Source organism: Arachis stenosperma, chromosome 4, assembly GCF_014773155.1.
Source record: "Arachis stenosperma cultivar V10309 chromosome 4, arast.V10309.gnm1.PFL2, whole genome shotgun sequence".
In the NCBI taxonomy this organism is placed as follows: domain Eukaryota; kingdom Viridiplantae; phylum Streptophyta; class Magnoliopsida; order Fabales; family Fabaceae; genus Arachis; species Arachis stenosperma.
Genome location: NC_080380.1, coordinates 23,403,058 through 23,423,193, shown reverse-complemented (window position 1 = coordinate 23,423,193; position 20,136 = coordinate 23,403,058). Strand labels below are relative to the sequence as shown.

At 35.2% G+C, this 20,136-nt stretch overlaps 2 protein-coding genes across 3 annotated transcripts; both read right to left on the bottom strand.

Annotated features, from left to right (window-relative positions):
- Positions 1-75: 75 nt before the first annotated feature.
- On the bottom strand, positions 76-5,869 carry LOC130973371 (protein PLASTID TRANSCRIPTIONALLY ACTIVE 14). Of its 2 annotated transcripts, none has more exons than XM_057897854.1 (13): positions 5,703-5,869; positions 5,472-5,627; positions 4,377-4,514; positions 4,088-4,213; positions 3,792-3,920; positions 3,290-3,379; positions 3,042-3,192; positions 2,605-2,714; positions 2,068-2,139; positions 1,710-1,815; positions 1,413-1,613; positions 780-822; positions 76-666 (listed from the first exon to the last, which is right to left on the bottom strand). In XM_057897854.1, exons 1-13 carry the CDS (start codon positions 5,754-5,756, stop codon positions 588-590), a joined length of 1,455 nt encoding a protein of 484 aa, XP_057753837.1. In that variant the 5' UTR covers positions 5,757-5,869; the 3' UTR covers positions 76-587. The 2 variants fall into 2 exon arrangements, with proteins under 2 accessions (XP_057753837.1, XP_057753838.1); XM_057897855.1 differs by having other exon boundaries at positions 79-666; positions 1,413-1,610.
- A 9,571-nt stretch (positions 5,870-15,440) lies between these two features.
- LOC130977023 (transcription factor bHLH91-like) lies at positions 15,441-18,620 on the bottom strand. Its single transcript, XM_057902020.1, has 5 exons — positions 18,378-18,620; positions 17,252-18,229; positions 16,325-16,630; positions 16,123-16,206; positions 15,441-15,766 (listed from the first exon to the last, which is right to left on the bottom strand). The coding sequence occupies exons 2-5, from the start codon at positions 18,215-18,217 to the stop codon at positions 15,659-15,661; spliced, it is 1,464 nt and encodes a 487-aa protein (XP_057758003.1). The 5' UTR covers positions 18,218-18,229; positions 18,378-18,620; the 3' UTR covers positions 15,441-15,658.
- Positions 18,621-20,136: the final 1,516 nt, after the last annotated feature.

The window sequence follows — 20,136 nt, the reverse complement described above, 5'->3', positions numbered from 1 at the left end:
TTATGCATATCTTGTTATATATCTTGAAGAGAAGGTAGAAAGATTGGGAATTAACATACTCTTGAATATATAAATGGTGTTCGATTAACATTTTTCGACTTTTAATTTACTTAAATAAATTTCTCTGTGCTTTTAAGAATATATGATTGATTTTGGCAGAGCAGAGCTGCTATAGTGCTCTATGTTCCTTCCCTTTTAGAATTTGTTGTCTTATTATCTGGGTTTCCTTCCCTTGTAGTTGAGACAATAATACACACTTTTCTTCCTATATTTCTCTCTGGTCTCTTACATAATGCAAAACTGTTTACAATTACAGGCCCAAACAAATTATAAATAGTATAAAATTAAATCTAAAAATTATACAAGAAACAATTTCTTAATCTTCTTTTCTGATGTCCTTAAAGCTTGATCAAGAAACAGAAAATGGTTTTTGTGTCGGGGCGCAAATGACTAGAAATCTAGAATAGATACAACTGAACTGACCCTGCAATCAAGGGTAACAACAACATTTTATGATGATGCAGGCTTACACAACTCTGCTACAAAATTTTTATGGCTAGTGCTAGTATACAGTTAGTATATTGGGATCAGAAAAGTATCTTATCTTGATAGATCTCCAATGCTTGGATAACCTTCTCAATGAACAATTTCCGGTGCAATCTATACCTGCATGCGTAGGATTCGCAATGAACTATTAATAGAAGCTTAATGGTTTAAGATTTTCCAAAATAAAATTTAAAAAGCTTATGAAACTGCTAGCTCATGGAAATTAGGCATACTTAATTGCAGCTTCGAGCGTCCTCGGAGCGTTCGGCAAGGAATCTGTGGTGATCACAGGAAAGTGAAGCATTAGCTTTTATAATCAAAGCAAATTCCAATGAAAGACAAACATTGTTCAAGTTAGACCACAATTTCAAAAGGTTGAGTCCATCCTAGATGATAGGACCAAAATATTATCCTAGACCTTTTGCACCATGTGCAAATTGGCTCCTAGAGCTTTCCCAAAAATGTATATTGACCTAATTGGTAATTTTTCCATCAATTATCAACAAAAATAACAAAATTTTAGAGTATCAAAGTTGTATATCTGGAAAAGTTCAGGAGAACAAAGTTAAAGAGGGTATAAACACACTTATTTTTGGCCAAAATGCAGGTTTACAAAAGTTAAAGGGGTCGATTTGTCATTTTTTTTTTTACAATTAGGGGCTAAAATGCTGCGGAAGTAACTTGAATCTTGCTGGTAGCGTATAGAAGACCAACTGATCTAGCTATCTATTATTTCTTTTTGGTCAACCAGAATGTCCCAAAAAAATATTTTCAAGCCAACATAATTGTAAACTATTATGTAGCCGACTCCACCTAGTGGTAAATTATTTTTGTTTCTAATGTCAGGATATGAACATCTAACTTACCAAGCAATTTCTCGTCTTGCTTAGAGGTTGTAGCGTATTGAGCAAGCATCTGTCGACATTCTTGTTGCAACTCCTTTACTGCCATTCTTTCTGCACTAGGGATTGAAGGCACATCCTTGTCCGACCAAGTTGGCAATGTTCGTGCTGCAGCTACAACAGCTCCATCAACAAAAGTATCGCCATCGATTGCTAGACATTCTGCTATTAATTTCAAGTGGCGTCTTCATTAGCACCAGTGTGACTAGAGGAAAGCTAAAAAAAAGCACAATATAGAAAGGAAATTCATATTGCTCATACTGTTATGGTAATATTCTTCGGGAAGACCAGATATATTGAAGACGGACAAAAAGGAATCCAGATGAATCTTTGCATTGCCTGAGAATTTGATCACATCCCAAGGATTCTGCAAATGTAAGTTACTATAAGGACTACACTTGCACAATTCAATGGATCTAAATGCCAAACACAAGTTTTAAGTTTATAAGAATTTTTCTTACAAGTTTTCAGATCACAGATTTTTACTTCAGTTAGTTAATACCATTAGGGATGCAATATAGGCCTTCTGTGTGTAATTTTTCACCCTTTTTATTACATGGAATTTTTACTAACAAATGTAGAACATTAATTTGGTCAAATATTTCAAGGAAAAAATTACCACCGGTGATGAAAATCCATATCTTTGCATTAGGATCTCATTCTTCTGTCCGCTCATGTAATTAATTGTCATCTGTAATAAATTTTTTTGGTTTCAACGCCACAATCAGGATCTCCAATGTAAAGATGAAATAAGACAAACAATAAAATAGGAAGGCAAGGAAACTTTCAGATTCCCAACTTTCAAGCATGTAAACCAATCTAATAAAAAAAAAAATTAACCAAATAGTGCAAACATATGAACAATAAGACTCCAGCTCGAGCAATCTAATTGCGCTTAGACCATAAAATTGGAAGAGTGCAACACATATCACTCTTGTCTATGCTTTTATATACTTCACAGAAAAAGGAGTATAGATTCATTTGGCATGCATGCAATCTATCAAGCTATATTTCTCCAAGACTTATGCACACGTTTTACCCTTTTGCTATCTTGCAAAAGCAAGGCCACGATTAAAAAATCAGCACTATGATATGTTCAATATAATAAGCAAGGAGTCAATAAAAGCACAGTTTATAGAAGTGTCACATAGTTTACCTCATCTCCCCTTTTAATTTGCTCGCCAGCATTTATAAGAACTTCAAGCATCCTGTCCTTAAAACGCCAATGCAGAAAGCAATTCGGCTCAAAGGAATGGTTCAGCATATCTGAAAAGACAAAGATTTAAAAGTTAGAAAATCTATACACCTAAAGTTTAAAAAACAAGCTCGGTGCTGTTGTTTTCCCGCTATATTCCCCCACTCCAACTCAAACTTTACCATTTATGTTCAGAGTTTGGCGCTTCTTCCTGCAGTGCAGAAAATATACATTGCATGCATAATCAGGTTTTAAAAATTGTTCAATAGGTTTAAATATTAACTTGGAAAATAGATTTCTGAAAAAATTATGAAAACATGGAAGATTTGCTTGATTATATTAAGAGTGCAAAATAGGCAACATATTTACTCAGACTAACTAAAGAGATATGCTCATACCAGCATAAGGAATAAGCATATTTGCATCTTGAGTTAATGCACCAATTCTCGTCTGCATGTTAATACATCGTGACTGTGCAATACCCACTGCCCACAAGAACCTTCGAGGATCACGAGCAAGACGCTTTATTTTAAGGGGTGCAGAATTGTGCTGAACAATGTTGACACCAAATATGTTCAGAACACAGTAACAACTTTCATGTGTAATGGAAAACTAACAAAATCAAGAAACACAACTTGATATTTACCCAGTTCATTTCCCAGAATTCTTGGGCTCGATATTGCTGGTTTCTCATAGTAGAAGCAAGATCAGGATCTTGAAGCTCTGAAAGTTCATCCTGTGGGAGAGAAGTAAAGTTGTTTGTAAAAAACTATGGTAAGTTTTAGGCATAGCTATTAGTGATCATACACAAGGTTATAGTAGTTTATTATACAGAAAATTCTTAAAACAATGACCAATTCATTAGAGCTTATATGTATTTTGTGGCTCAACCAAAAATTAAACAAGTCATCCCTGAGGGACAACCAAATTTTTGTATGGGCCAAATAAAGATCTTAAGGGAAGAAAATGCAAGTTAAGATATTGTTAAAAGAGAAAAAATGAAACACCCCAACAAGGGAAAATTGGAATATCTATTACATCAATGATATCGATTTGAGGTCAAGAGTCTATAACTCAGCATGTCATAGCCTCAACCATCTCATACAAGTTTAGTGATTCAAAATCTGTTTTGTTTACACTTTACACACCTCTGAAGCTAGAAGTAAGCTGGTACACTCATCTGCACTTGGTAAGAAGTCACCATACAACTGCCAAAAGTTGTCTTCGCAATCAAATGCATATAGGAGGAGGCAAGCTAACCTTAAGTCCCAATCTGTCTGCCACAAAGATTTTATGCAATTACAATAAGCATGATAACCAGAAAACAATTCCTTTTAAGTTTCTAAGGTGGCATAAATGTTGTAACAACAACGGGTGACAAATTTGTAAAATATATACAACTTATAACTTATTATGAAATAATGAATTTAGAGAAAATAATTACCTCTGGATCTGTAGAGTTGATAATATCAAATATTGGATGACCTATAGGAATTATATCTGGGAAAAACATCCATGGGAGTTTCTTGCTTATGGTTAACATCAATTCAAGAGGAATTTCCATTATAACCTGCTCAAATAAACCATTATAGAAAACTAACATGGAAACTGGCTAAGAATGTAATCTTAAAGTTTATATAGGTAAAATATTTTCACATGTGCCACACTGAGAGCGGTCACAACTCACAAGGGCTTTTACATCAACTGCATCCATGCACAAAAAAGCTACTCACCCTTGCTCGCCGGAGAGGTTCCACATCTTTGGAAGCATACACACCAAATCCATCCGGCCCTTCCTTAAACTCAACTCCGTAAGCTCTCATGCTTCGGACATAACCGATCTTGTAGAAATCAGGATCTGCAGGCTCCAACTACAAGAACAAACCAATACATTAATTAATTAACTTACAACAGAATATCCCATCAAACCTGAAGACCCTTTTAAGAATTCATCCAAAGGCAAATTCTTCAATAAAGAAGGTTCTCAAAATCAAAACCAAGGTCTACTCTATTTGTTTGCTGTTTAAAATCATAAAATATCTACACTATTTGTTATACTTCTATGAATATCAAAGCAGATCAAAGCATGGAAACTGTAAACCCTCCATTCGAAGTCTCACATTTATAAGCTAATTTAGGCTTGGTTTGGCAAAGTTTTTATCTTTTGAAAGTACTTTATCAAATCTAGCATTTGAAAGATGGCTTTCTAAAAGTTGTAGCATTTGTGTTTAGTAAATCAAACTAAAAATGGCTTTCAATAAGTAGTAACAATTGTATTTGATAAAATAACTTTTAAAATTTAAAAAGAACACAATAGACATAAATATTAAAGTAAATTTAGATAGTTATTAATATATGAGAGTATATTAGGCTTTTTAATTTTGATAAGCCAACTTTACCAAACTACTCCTTAAATACTTTCAAAAGCACTCCTAACTTTTAACGGCTGCAGGCAGAAGTACATAATCTTTTTTATTTATAAGACAAAAAATAAGGTGCTTGTAGTTTTCAAAAGTACAAACTCCTCTTCAAGAGGCTTTACCAAACCAAGCCTTAGCATGCTGCTAGCTTAACAACGAACATCAAGCATCGTTCCACTAAAAGGAACCAATCATATTGGACCGTGCCAAAAGTGAGCTACCAACTACCTAACACAATCCTCCTTTTTTGTTATAATCAAAACTTGGACCAAGTAAAGGATTGCAATAATCAGCACATCATAGACCCAGATTGTGCTTCTAACAGTTGGATCAATCACTTACCACACTAAGCAATTAAGGATGTTAAAGCTATCAAATCCTAAGGATTATCCAAGTAAAATGAAATACCTCAGAGGCTGAGTCATGCTGTTTTGGAGTCTGAAACAATGGAAATGTGGGTGCATCAACCGAAGCTCTAATGGGCTGAGCTTTGTTTTCAGAATGAGAGGCGCCAAATGAAGAACAAGGGGGTCGCCACAAGAATCCATGGCTAGGTCCTTTTAACTGTTAAGCATGGAAAAACCAAGTTCAGAAAGGAGAACACAACATACAGAGTCACAAAAAGAGAAAGAAAAGAACCTGGGTGTTGGAGAAAAAGAACTGCGTTGGCTGGTGAAGAAGGGGAGAAGCCATGTGATTGGAGGGAAGAGAAGAGAACAGAGTAGAAAACAACGTTATCCGTAGCTCTAGTTTGAATAGTGAAATGAGGAACAATCACAATAAAAATCATAAATTTTAAAGAAAATTTTCAATACACTTAAACAAAAATTAAATTGTGATATAAATTAATATTTTAGTTATTATTTTTATACGAATATATTTTACGTAAATAAAAATATAATAGTATTTGAAATTTGAAAATCAATATTGTAATTACAAGATAATTTTTTTTAGTGGTAAAGATTAAGATATTAGTATAATATAATAAGATGTTTGGAAAGTTTTAAAAGTAATTTTTTTTAAGTTTTTGATTTATGAAAATTAGTAGTATTAATGTCCGGTGCAATTTTTAAAATTAAATTGCAACTTTCTAAAAAGCTATTTAGGAATTTATAGAGAAGTTAAAAAAATAATTTTTCTCATAATACTACTATTTTTTATCATATTTTTATAAAATAAACATTTTTAAAACTAAAAATTCAAATACAAAATAACTTATTTATAAACTACTTTTAATATAACCATTTATTATTTAAATTATTTTTTTTAAAATAGCTTAATTAAGCTGTTTTTGTAAATTAGAGCTAAATTTATACTGCTTAATACTTATAGAATTTTGATTTTTCACCGATTGATTATTAATTTACTTTTAATAGTTATATAAGTGTAGGATAGTCATGATGGTGAATAGGGGTTTTTTTATTTAAATAAATAAAATAAATTTAATAATTACTAAAATAAATATTTTAAAAAATAATTATCGATTTAAATACATCAGTCTGAGGCATGTTAGATGTATCGTTGTTATCTCGTTTACACTGTAAACGAGATAGATTCTTATCTCGTTTACAGCGTAAACGAGATAAAGTTGTACCGCGCCTATAAATATAACTGTTTACAGCATTTCTCTGCGTCTTAATTTAACTTAGTCAAATTTTTTCTCCCCTCTTTCAATTATTTCCTACCATATTTGAGTATGATACAGTGATGGCACGCCAGGCGGAAAACGACGAAGACATCAACAGACTGAACGAGACGTCGCATTACGCTGGGGCGGCCGACTTCGAGGTTAGTTGCGTACTGTTTGGTTAATCTAAGTATGTGGACATTGTTAGGATAGACCCGTAGTGACAAGCATTGAGTAAAATGCCTTAGGAATTGGTCTGTAGGATGAATTTAGAACAGTATTTGCTTGTGTAAGATTATTATAATTTAATTAGGATTTGCTATGTGTAGACTAGAAACATGGAATTATATTCTTAAGTAGAAGTAGTTCTATGTTCTTAAGTATACTATAGAAATTTTTTATTACCTCTATATAAGTGAAAATACTTTTCTTATTCCACAGAGGCCTCGCCTTCTACTGCCCCGACGAGTCAGCCATACCCTTCCTCCACCGGACGCCATTGTCCTGTATCTACCTGAGGTCGGATTCGGCGACACGGTGCCCCCTCAAGGACTTCACTTTTGACAATTCCCTGATTTCAGCACTCGTGGAGCGATGGCGGTCGGAGACGCACACGTTTCATCTCCCGTGGGGTGAGGTCACTATCACACTGCAGCGTTAATGAGGTATCTCTTGCCCTCGGCTAACTTGAACCGAATCATGAAATTCGTAGCCATGTGTTTAATGCAGTAAGCATGGAAGGCTCTTAGGGGATGTCATCCACTATCATCGGAGATAACCAGCAGGCCGTCTTGTGGGGTGACGTGGCTTCTTAGATTAGTTAGGAAGAACGACCATGACTTGGTGCTCTCGGACTCCACAATGACAAAAGCAATAGGCAGGATGTTGCTATTTCCATCTTGCACCACCGCAATAAGCAACACTCCACCATACCTACTTAAGAAAAAGTGGATCGGTCAATCATCAAAACCGCAAAATTAAAAAACCGGAATTGAACCGGCAAACCGGCCGGTAACTGGTCGGTCGAACCGAACCGTGACCCGGCCGGTTTTTAAGTTAGCAACAAAACGCTGCCGTTTTTGAGTTTTTTCCCTTTGAATCCCTAAATCACGAAAACTCTGAGACTGAGATCCCTAATTGGTAATTGCCTTCGCTGCACTCTCAGCTTCAGTGGTTCCCATTGTTGATTCTTCGAGCAGGCTTGCTTCACTGAAGTCACTGGCGTCACCGCGTCACACAGGTCGAGGGCTCGCCGTCGAGCCACCGTCGTCATGCCACCGCAGAGCCGTCGAGAACTGAGAAGTGAGAACGCCTTACTCTCACACGGGTCAAGTCACCGCCGTCGAGCCACTGCAGCAGCCGTGGAGAACTGTGAAGGTGCCTTGGTTGTCTCCCACCGCCTCACTCTCACTCTCCCTGTTGCATGTTCTGCCTTGAAGGTGCCTTCGCTGTCTCAGTGTCTCCCACTCTCCCTGTTTTATTTTTCTTTGAATTGTGTAGTGTGATTACTCAAACTGATTGGAGATATTTTACTTTGAATTGAAACTGAGCCGTGATTCAAGAAGATGAACACCATAACTGTGAACTTTGAACTGTGTAGTGTGAAACTGTGAACTGATTCAAGATTCAACATGAAACTGAACTGTGATTCTCCCTGTACTGTGATTATTGACTAGTGAGTGATTAGTGATTACTGAAACTGAACTGTGATTCAACATGATGAACTGTGAACTTTGGTTAATAATTATTGTTTACTGATTAGTGATTAACTGATTACTTAAACATGAACTTATTTTGGTCTGTTTACTGAACTGGATTTTTTTGTTTGTTGGATAATTGTGAATAATTTTGAATAATTTTGGATGTTGTTTGTTGTGAACTTGAGAGTTGAGATTATTGGGTTGGATTGTTGGTAATGTTTAGGTATGGATGAAAGTATCAATCAAGTACCACCTAGGAATAATGCTGAAATTAATTCTGCTTCGAATGAACGTTCTCTTCCTCCCGCGACTAACGAAAGTCAGTCACAAACTTCTAATATTCGGGGAAAAACTGATCCTGCTTGGAGATATGTTGCTTTACAAAATATAAATGAAAAACCGCATTACTAATGCTTATTTTGGTTCTTTGATTTTCAAGTTGCTTGCTGCTTCAATTTGAGGGGATTCTGAATTTTAGTTTAAACTGTGATTGAAGGTTCTTTGGTTTGGGTATTCTTCACTTTCATGGAAGCTTAGCTTTTAATTCGTTGAGATCAAATTATTGTTTTCAACCTTGATGATTTTTAGATATTCTTTTTGGTTGCTTTCTTTTTAAATGCTTCAATTGGTGTTGTTGTGTTGTTGTTGTGATTTAAATGTTCTTTTTATTCTTTCTTTTTCTCGAATGCCCAGTCAATGCTTGATTGATTGACTTTTCTCACTGATTATATTTGATGATAAATTTTAGATTTATAACTCTATTACTGCTTTATTGTCTGTTTGTATAGTTAAATTTTATTAAAGTTTCTTGAATTTGCACTATGTTACTGATTCAAAGTTTTTTTAGTTTTGTTCATTGTTTGGTTGCACCGTCTCTGCTCTCGATCTCTGCCGGCTTGCTGCCCCTCCTCTGTGTTGGATTTTTTTTGTTTCAGCTGTTGTGTTTTTGTTTCAGGTCCTGTTGTGTTTGTTGTTCAATACTATCAATTTGTTTTACTTTTTAACTCAGCTACATTAAAACAATATTTTCGATCTTTAACTTGTGCATTGTATATTTATATTAGACTATAATTATGTTTTAATGTGTTTATTTATATTTTATTTTTTATTTTATTATAAAACAGTTTTTTCGGTTCAACCACGGTCAAACCGGTTGAACCTATGAACCAGTGAACCAGTAGTTAGAACAGTTCGATGACCGATTCGATTTTCAGAACCTTGCGCGTAGGTCACAAATGGTACCAGGAAAAGAGCTCTGCAGTGCCTGACTGCCTGAAGTAGCTTTGGAACCTTATTGTACGACTATTCACAATCCCCGTATATCTGTGCAATTGCCTTCTGCTTGGTGGTGGACGAAATTGTGATCCTCAAAGTTGGTCTCTTTGTACTTGTATGAAATTTAAATATTGGCTCTATCAAAAATACCCCAAAGAGATCATGGTATGATGAATTGGGATCTTAATAATCCCTGGTAATGGCACGTGTGATCACAACTCCGTTCAACTTAACCAGCAAGTGTACTGGGTCATCCAAGTAATACCTTACGTGAGTAAGGGTCGATCCCACAGAGATTGTTGGTATGAAGCAAGCTATGGTCACCTTGTAAATCTCAGTTAGGCAGATTAAATGGTTTATGATAAGTTCGAAAATTAATAATAAACAGAAAATAAAATAGGGTAGAAATACTTATGTGAATCAATAGTGGGAATTTCAGATAGGCGTATGGAGATTCTGTGTTCCTCTTGAATCTCTACTTTCTTATTACATTCATCCAATTTCTTCTTACTCCTTTCCATGGCAAGCTGTATGTAGGGCATCACCGTTGTCAATGGCTACATCCCATCCTCTCCGTGAAAATGGTCCTATGCTCTGTCACAGCACGGCTAATCATTTGTCGGTTCTCAATCAGGTTGGAATAGAATCCCTTGATTCTTTTGCTTCTGTCACTAACGCCCAGCCTTCAGGAGTTTGAAGCTCGTCACAGTTATTCAATCCCAGAATCCTACTCGGAATACCACAGACAAGGTTAGACTTTTCGGATTCCCATGAATTCCGCCATCTATCTAGCTTATACCACGAAGATTCTGTTGGGGAATCTAAGAGATATCCGCCCGGCCTAATGTAGAACGGAAGTGGTTGTCAGTCACGCGCGTTCATAGTTGAGAATGATGATGAGTGTCACGGATCATCACATTCATCAAGTTGAAGTGCAACATATATCTTGGAATAAGAATAAAAGAGAATTGAATAGAAAATAATAGTAATTGTATTGAAACTTGAGGTACAGCAGAGCTCCACACCCTTAATCTATGGTGTGTAGAAACTCCACCGTTGAAAATACATAAGTGAAAGGTTCAGGCATGGCCGAATGGCCAGCCCCCAAAACGTGATCAATGGCCTCCTAAGATGAAGAATAAAACAAAACTGAGACCAAAGATGAAACGTGGTCAAAAGACAACTAATACACTAGTAAAAAGTCTTATTTATACTAGACTAGCTACTAGGGTTTACAGAGGTAAGTAATTGATGCATAAATTCACTTCCGGGGCCCACTTGGTGTGTGTTTGGGCTGAGCTTGATCTATCTACGAGCTGAGGCTTCCTTTGGAGTTGAACACCGAGTTATAACGTGTTTCTGGCGTTCAACTCCGGGTCGTGACGTGTTTCTGGCGTTTGACTCCAGACAGCAGCATGTACTTGGCGTTGAGCGCCACTTTACGTCGTCAATTCCCAAATAAAGTATAAACTATTATATATTTCTGGAAAGCTCTGGATGTCTACTTTCCAACGCCGTTGAGAGCGCACCATTTGGAGTTCTGTAGCTCCAGAAAATCCATTTTGAGTGCAGAGAGGTCAGATTCCAACAGCATCAGCAGTCCTTTTGTCAGCCTTTTTCAGAGTTTTGCTCAAATCCCTCAATTTCAGCCAGAAATTACCTGAAATCATAGAAAAACACACAAACTCATAGTAAAGTCCAGAAATATGAATTTAACATAAAAACTAATGAAAACATCCCTAAAAGTAGCTTGACTTACTAAAAACTACCTAAAAACAATGCCAAAAAGCGTATAAATTATCCGCTCATCACTTGGCAATCCACACCTTTCTGTAGGATGGTTTGAAGTGATAGCTTGCTTGGACCGCACCTTGCAAAACCGAAATACTTACAGAGGGGTTGGACTAAATCAACGGCAAGATGACCCTGCAGATCAGACTGCTGTCTAACTGATGATAGTCTTGAGACATGGTGGATGCTAGACAACTGTGCACTCCACCTACCCTTCGAACCTCCCTGAACACAACAACACAGTATTGCTTTAACCATGTCGTACACCTACTTAATATATCAACAGAAATACTGAACAACGCAAGTAAATTTAAAACTTACCAGTATCCGAGGTTCTGTCAAAGAGCCACACGGAGGCTCCATTGACACCCATTCTCAGCTTGACGGCACTGCACATGGTGCTTTAACCGGTCCGATTCGATTACTCGATACTCGACACTCCTCCGAATACTATAGTTCTTCATACCCTGAAGCACTGCCTCTCGGCTTCTAAACTTGTGGCCGATCCAAAACTCTACATCGCCCTCTAGGTTGTAATCCTCTTCACCCGTGTCAGGAAATAGAGTCCTCTCATGCATGGCATCTAGATCCAGACTGTGATAGTGAGATGGCACTGCCAATAGTGCTGGAATTGGGTGAGGTGGAGGCAGAACATGGCACGCCACAGTCTGAATAGGTGTCTCCAAAACACAATCATCCTCATCCCCACTATCGGACAAGTCACTGTCTGCACTGTCCGCCACGTAATCCTCGTCCGGCTCCTCCACGACCTCCTCTGCCTCATCCACTGGAATGGCGACATGAATGGGCGATGGTGCGAGGGGTCGGTCGTCCTGTACATAGTCGAGTGTACGAAACTCCCACCACCACTGTGTCCCACCTCTGCGGAAAGCTCCATTACCTGCTTCACCATGATCCTCCCATGGATGTCGAACATCAGTCGCACATGCTCATCCCCTAGAAGTTGGAATAGTCAAAATCGGAAGACTCTGTTACTCATGGGTGCCAGCAACCTATACGCCACCCTTCCAATTTTTCTCGTTTGTGTACCACCGAACTTGCTCAATATCAAACTCTTCAAATCCAACAACGTCTCCACACGCTGGGTGCGAAACAATATCGGATCCTCACACTCAAATGTGATCCTGTTGTCGCCATTTCTCATACGACAATTGGGATAAACAAGTACAACTATGTATGGACTATTACTGGCCATTAATACCTTGTCTTTGTGAGAAATATGAGACACAAAAAGGATGAGAAAAGTTTGTGAAGAATACCAAGGGTTACACATCTTTTTATAGCTACTGGGATTGTCTTCTATATATCTCGTTTACAGTGTAAACGAGATAGACACATTTCAGCTGACATGTCATATCCCGTTTACACTGTAAACGAAATATGACTAGAGAATGTAAAGCAGTAAATTTTTTTTAAAATTATTTATTTCAGTAATTATTACTTTTATTTTATTTATTTAAATAAAAAATCCTGGTAAATAGGTTGTTCCTTAGTAAAAGGTCTTTGATTTTAAATTTCTCATCTAAAGAATAATAGTTTTTTGTTTTTAACTAAGATGAATACTTAAATATAATTAGATAAAAAAAATTTTGCTTATATATATTTTTGAGAAACTCTTGAGTGCCAATAATTTTTAGTTTTTTTTATCATTTGACTAGTACAAATATTAAATTATATTTGATGGTAATCAGTGGCTAAGAGAAGGGAGATTGAATCTTAACCCCTCTTTTCTGAGTATTAATTGCTGCTTTTTCAAAGAAATTTTAGGAGATATTTCTGCTTTTGTCTAATAACAAGTCAAGAGACGTTTTCTTTTTGTTTTGTAACTGGTTAGGAGATATTTTTTATTTTTGTCTCCTTCGCAATAGAAACAAAATAGGAGTAGAAGAGAAAGAGAAAATCACACCCAGAAGTATCCTGGTTCAGCTGCTAAGTGCAATGCAACCTATATCCAGTCTCCATTACAACTGTGACGGAATTTCACTATAATCATCAGATTACATACACCAATTCTTCCCTAAGAACTAACCATTCCTATCTGGGACAAATCCAGATTCTATCCCCAAATCTGAACTTGACTTGGACACCTATCAAGCTTTCAACTGTAAAGTGCTAACCCAACTTGCAAGGAAATTCTCACAGGATCATGAAATACAACAAACAGATGTACAAAGGAACTCTTAGACATCTATGGCTTTTTCTTTAGTTTTGCTCTGTTTGCCTTTTTCCTCTCACTGGCTTTTTCTTACAAACCTCACTCTGTTTGTCTTTTACCATGAGACTCAGATAAACAAAACTAAAGAAAAGAATACAAAATAAAACCCATTGAAGGAGAAGAACTCTATTAGCTTAAGGTAGCTATGAGAACTCTGTGCTTACTCTTCTTGTCTCAACCCTTGGCCGTTCACCCTTATTATAGAAGGGAAGCTTCCAAGGTTGAAATCGGTTCAACCAAGCCACCAACATCTTCTCCAACAAATAGCCGGTTCGGACAGAGAGAACAGAGAGGAAAAAACGAAACAAAACCAACATGCAAGTACCTCTCTCAACCCTTCTCATCAAGTTCCTTCACTCTGAGCCTTTGATCTTGACTTTGGCTCCAAGAAAGAACACTGACCCTTGATGAACCTCTGATCCTTGACAGCTCCTTCTTTTCCATATTTGCTTCTTCCTCTTCGTAGCTCCAGTAGCTACATTCTCTCTTAGATGAACAAAAATGGAAATGAGCTTTAGCCACAAAGATCTTTCTCTCTGACCGAGACAGATCCTTTCTACTCTTGGCATGAAGATCTTGAAGCTTCTTCTTGAAATCCTGCCTTCAATAACAAAGATCTTAGCCACACCATGCTTCGGATCTTCATTTTGTAAAGGCCATCATTAGGATAGCCTTTTTCTTCTTTATAGCTTCACTGTTTTCTCTGTACTTCTCTTTTCTTTGATAACTTGTTCACTCTTCTTTCCTGAGTGAAGTGACAAACCAAAATAACAAAGAAAGAGAAAAGAGAAAAGAAACAAAGCATTTAATGTAAAATTAAATGAAATTGAAATGTGAACTTCGATTACCTATGTGAGCATTTAATCAAATTGAAATTTGTGTTTCAATAACTAATGCATACATTCAATTTAATTAAAATTTGAATTCCACTATCTCATGAAAGAGGGTAACCGAAGAGTGCATCAACAAATTGGACCCATTTTGTTTTATTATTACCGTATGGCTTCCACTTTCTTCATCATTTTGATTTACTAAAATGGCATGAAGTTTGGGCTTATCTCCAATTTAAGCCTCAGCAACTTAAGTGATGTAATTTTGCATAAAGCCAATTGTTTCATTTATCAAGTTGGACTTATATTTCTTTTTTGACCCAAAATTAATTCTGCACACTAACAAACATATTAGCCAAACAATTGGAAGCCAATATTGAAATAATAATTTTTTAATTAATATTTAATCATGTTTGATCATCACAATGATTCAAATTTTTTAAACTCATCAATATTCAATAAATAAATTTTACTAATTTATATGTACAAATTTTAAAAAATGTAAGTACAAACTGTATTAATATTTATGTATATAAATTCTAGTAAATATAAGTACAAATTATATGTTTTTTATGTGTAAAATTTTTATACATATAGGTACAAATTATTACTGATTAAAACTAATAGTATTTGTTACTTATATATATAACATTACTCAATTTTTTTTGGCTTTCGTTATATTAATGTTGGATTTGGAAAATTTCTATGATATTCACGGAAGCAGTTCTCCCAATTCTTTTTTCTTTTGTCGCTTTTGTACTTGTATCTATATAAACTCGAACTTGATCCTAATTATAGAATTACTTCCTAGTAAAAATTATTTGAACACCAGTAATAATAGCTGCAATATAAAAAGTAAAAAAAATGCAGTATGTCTGATTCTGTGCAGACAAGCTAATCAAATGCATTCATGTTCTTGTTCAATCATAGCCACCTACTTCAATATAGTTCATAATTAAAGAAGTTCAATTGTGAACCATAAGTCATAAACTGTTTAACTAGTAAATTTCACTAAGTTCTTAATTCTTTGTATTTAGCATCCATATAAACTTTATTAGCTATCTATTATTTTTTCCATAAATGTCATTATCTATATTAATAAAAACCCCTAATCTTTTATTCAATCAGCCGCAACTCTAATAGCTGCTATTGTGTGGAACAGCTGCTGCTGCATACTGAGTGTCCATAACCTCAATCACCCTGTTGGCAATGGCACTTGCATAGACTGAAGAACCTTCAATTATCTGTCTTAGTGAAAACAATTCAACACTTGAATATACAAACCAGTGGTGATAATTGATAATTGTATTCATGCAGGAAAGTTTTGTAATTTAAGAGAGTAAACTACTATTTCTATGCATAAAATATTTAATATTGATAAAACTAACTTTGTATTCATGAATGATAAGTAAACTAATATTTCTAGCTATGATAGTTCAGAATGTTAACAAATCTACTCATGAATGAAATTAATGTTTTGTTACTTTCGTCACACAACATCATCTTTCCTGGATACAAAGCTAGTTTCGTTCATTCATGGGTAGAAACAGCAAGTTACTCAAATTCAGAGTTAATTTTTGTTGTCATATGAAATACCAACCTTGCTATTGAACAAGAAACTGCAATATTCTCCAACATGGCCACCAGCAACATGGTGAAGATCCAACTGAAGTTCATCCAGGACCTGTTATGTATAGGATGGAATAGTTATAGGAATTGAATGTTCTAGAATATGTGAGGTGTCAAAAGTTAGTATATTAGTGTAGTTCTTTGATTTAGCTTAATTTTTTCCATAATAGAACCTTGGGGACAAAAAGCATGCAATTGATCTTCTTCCTCTGAACCATCTTGATTATAACTTCATCATCAATTATTCGGACATCAACCTCGCTGTCTTTCGATTTCCTCTGAAGCCATGAGGTTCTTATGGACCCATCACCATAAGGTTTTAGGTTACAGCTCTCTGAAGCATCATTTTCATCTTTGTGTCTCTTGAACCTCTCCCTCCCAATCCTTTTCTTCTCCACCAGTGACTTGAGCTCATTGACTGTTCTAATCAGTTCTCTTATGTAATCAATTGCATCTCCCACCACAGATGCTCTATCTACCTATCAATGTTATTTTCATAACACAACAGATAGGAATCCAAAAGTGTAATCAAAAGTTAAACCAAACACAACTTGATTTAGCCACAAAAGATATATAGCATTTAATTTCAATGCAATGACTCCATGAACCATGATACTGCTGGAAAATTTTTGTATTTTGTATATTTGGTTCTATTTGTTAGACATCTAGTTTCTATGCAATGACACTATAAACCAACAGAATTTTTTAAGAAAAATGCCAAATTATAATGAGTATCATGATAACTACATACCATGATTTTGTTTGACCTTTATATTCTGAAAATGTAGGCCTATGTTCACACATTCAAATTTTAGTTTGAGTGGTATTAAACAGTTTCTATATTGTATTAGATTGGGTCCTAATTAAGGCAAAATGAAAAATCACTCTGTATCCATTACATTTCATTCAATATAAATCAGAGAATTTCAATTGGTTATAGATTGAACATTGCCTATAGCTAGAAGTAAGTCGCAATCACTATCATTTCTTCTTTTTTCTTTCTCTCAAACTTTATTGGCTTAAGTATATAGAAATTAATCTCAGATATATATGATTAACAAAATCACTAGATGCTGCATTAGTATTAGTAACATAGGTACCTTAGTGGGGCTTGGGATCAAACTTCTCAAGATTTGGTATTTGTCATTCAATTGCTCTCTTCTTTGTTTATCAATTGGCATGGTACCTTGTCCTCTCCTCCCTCTGCCACCAACAGAACAAGCTCTGGCTCTGTTGAACTCCATCACTCCAATGTCAACCTGGCTTCCATCTCCATCTTGATAACAAGCTCCATTTCCCTCCATTTCATCCCCTCCACCAAAGAGGAATCCGCTCCTCGAATCAGTCAGCCTAGTGTAGCCATGCGGGAGAGACGGAAACAACTCTCCAACTCCAAAGGCTGGATTCAAATGAAGTGAAGTGTCATAGTCTGATCCCACAGGAAGGTCACCAAGGAACCCCATGGAATGTTGAAAGTTTGGTGTATTATTCTGAATTGGGTTTGTGATGCAAGGGATTTGATTCGGATTCAAATGAAGCTGAAGAAGATCTGATGAATGGTAACTTTGACTACAATTTTGTGCCTCACATAGCTGAAATTGTTGGTGATCATGTGCTTGCTGATTTTCATTGTGGTTAGAAAATCCAAGATCAAGCAATTCATGAATGGCAGAGTCCCAATTGGATTTCTCATAGTGAAATGCATCATCATGATCAATCACAATCTCTTGCACCAAGGGGTTAGTAGTACCCTTGTTGCTGTAGGAATTGCCGATGTTCAAACTCAGATTCTGTGTGTTTTCTATGTCCATAGATATGGAAGATGTTCCGTTCTCAAAGGTTGAGACACCTTCTGTTGTTTGTGGTGGTGGATTGTGGTTTTGGTGATAGAACTCATCCAAAGAGAGATTGAGATTCTCTTCATTGCTGTTTTCGGTGTTTCCTTCATCTGCAGCTGCAACCATGTTTGTTGGTGATGGTGATGGGTCTGAACCTTCCGCCATTGTCTTGGTATCAAGGAAACTATTCTCCTCATGCTTTTTTTGCATGGCTCCAGAAGAACTCATAATATTTGTCTTCTGCATAATATGACACAAGTTAACTAAAACTCAAATGAAAAAACACATACCATGTGAGTGAACAACAAAATATTCTCAGAGGAAAATAATCAAACACATAATGAGCATATAGTAAATATTCACTGAATCATGTGTATAAGATTTATGCCTTGTTTATCTGAAGGTGGTTATGCAGTTCTAGCACAAACTTGTAGAATGTTTTGTCCTCCAATTAAGAACAAACAAAGCCAAGAAACTAGTAAGGTGTTATGTTTTGCTTCTTGTTTTTTTACCTCCTTCAGTGATCTTCTTAAACTAAAATAGCAAAATATATCTAATAAAATGTTATTTAATCTTGTGGTGATTCATTTACTACCAATTCAGTTAGATTATTCCCTTTGACCATAGAATTATTAACATGTTAACTATATTGGACAAAAAAATACATGACCAGAATCATACTTCAGAAAGAAGTTACTTGTGGTCCCCACTGGAGTTCATTTCCTGTTTCGTTTCCAAACCCATTTTCTGAAGGGAAATGTATCTCTCTTCTTTCATTTTTTTTTTTTTGGGAAAACTCTCTTCTTTCAGTTTGAGGTGTCAAGCATTATTACAGTTAGGGTTTAGTTAACATGTCTCTAATGGTACAAATTAAGATTGTTATTATTAGTAGTAGTAAAAAAGTTTAAATTTTTTATTTTAATAAATGCACAATATTTGTATTAGAAACTAAATTTTGCATATTTTTTTATAATAACATTTTTTATTAGTAATCTTAATTTATGTTTTTAGGGTACAAATTAACTTAATTCTCATGGTTATTATAGTTACTAACTTTAAAATACTCATTGAAAGCAATAAGGACTTACGTTATTGATTTACAATATTTGAGTTATTAAAAACTATAATACTTTATAGTCTATAGAGCTTAAAAACTATAAGGTATTAAGCATTATTATAGTTATTTGGCAAAAATCCAGAGTGCAATGAAATTGATTTAGGAGAAACAACAACTAGAACATAAATCATAGGAACTCTTTCTTTGAAAATTTTTTTAGAGTAAATTGGCTCTTTGAAAATTTTGATTTTAAACTAATTAGTTTTTGAAAAAAATATCAATTTAATTTTTTACGATAATAAAAGTTAAAATTTTTCATTATGAATAAAAAGCGTGTGTAATTTAGCTCTATTGATTTTGTATGTATTTTTATTTTGATATAAAAATCACTAATCAGATTTATTGATAATTTTGCAAGTTGATTGTTGAAATTTTTTTAATATCAAATTGGAGGGTGTGATTTTTTTTGTTATAAATTTTTTTTAAAATTCCACAAATGAGAGGGTCCAATTTTCGTTCCTACCAAATCGAAAAGTCTGATTTTTGTTTCCAAAAAAAATTAGAGAATCTGATTTCTACATTTTTAAATCCGACACTTCTACGTTTGAGAGTAACATTCTTACAATCCATGTTCATGAAAAACACCACTCCCACCTCAATATAAAAAATAATTAATGGAAGTGGATATATTATATCTTTCTATCAATTCATGACGTAAAACTTAACAATGATTCTTATATGTACAGTTAACTATTGTGACGTGTCTATTTATAAAAGATTATTACAAAATTTTACCAGTTTTAATAGTGTTCTGGTGCACGAAATTGCAATCACACTTTTGCAATCCCGCACAACTAACCAGCAAGTGCACTGGGTCGTCCAAGTAATACCTTACGTGAGTAAGGGTCGATCCCACGGAGATTGTCGGCTTGAAGCAAGCTATGGTTATCTTGTAAATCTTAGTCAGGATATCAATAATTATCAGGGTTGATTGTGAAAAGTAAAAGAACATGAAATAAGTACTTGTTTTGCAGTAATGGGGAACAGGTTGAGGTTTTGGAGATGCTCCATCTTCTGAATCTCTGCTTTC

Bases quoted from the DNA above. Each gene is read 5' to 3' on its own strand.
- LOC130973371 (XM_057897854.1), bottom strand. From the start codon at position 5,756: ATGGCTTCTCCCCTTCTTCACCAGCCAACGCAGTTCTTTTTCTCCAAC. The intron at 3,380-3,791 runs GTGTGTAAAGTG...TCTCTCCCACAG, and splicing joins GCTTACTTCTAGCTTCAGAG to GATGAACTTTCAGAGCTTCA. The intron at 667-779 runs GTATGCCTAATT...CTACGCATGCAG, and splicing joins ACGCTCGAAGCTGCAATTAA to GTATAGATTGCACCGGAAAT.
- LOC130977023 (XM_057902020.1), bottom strand. From the start codon at position 18,217: ATGAGTTCTTCTGGAGCCATGCAAAAAAAGCATGAGGAGAATAGTTTC. The intron at 16,631-17,251 runs GTACCTATGTTA...TAACATTGATAG, and splicing joins TGATCCCAAGCCCCACTAAG to GTAGATAGAGCATCTGTGGT. The intron at 15,767-16,122 runs GTTGGTATTTCA...TCACTAAGACAG, and splicing joins GTTTCTTGTTCAATAGCAAG to ATAATTGAAGGTTCTTCAGT.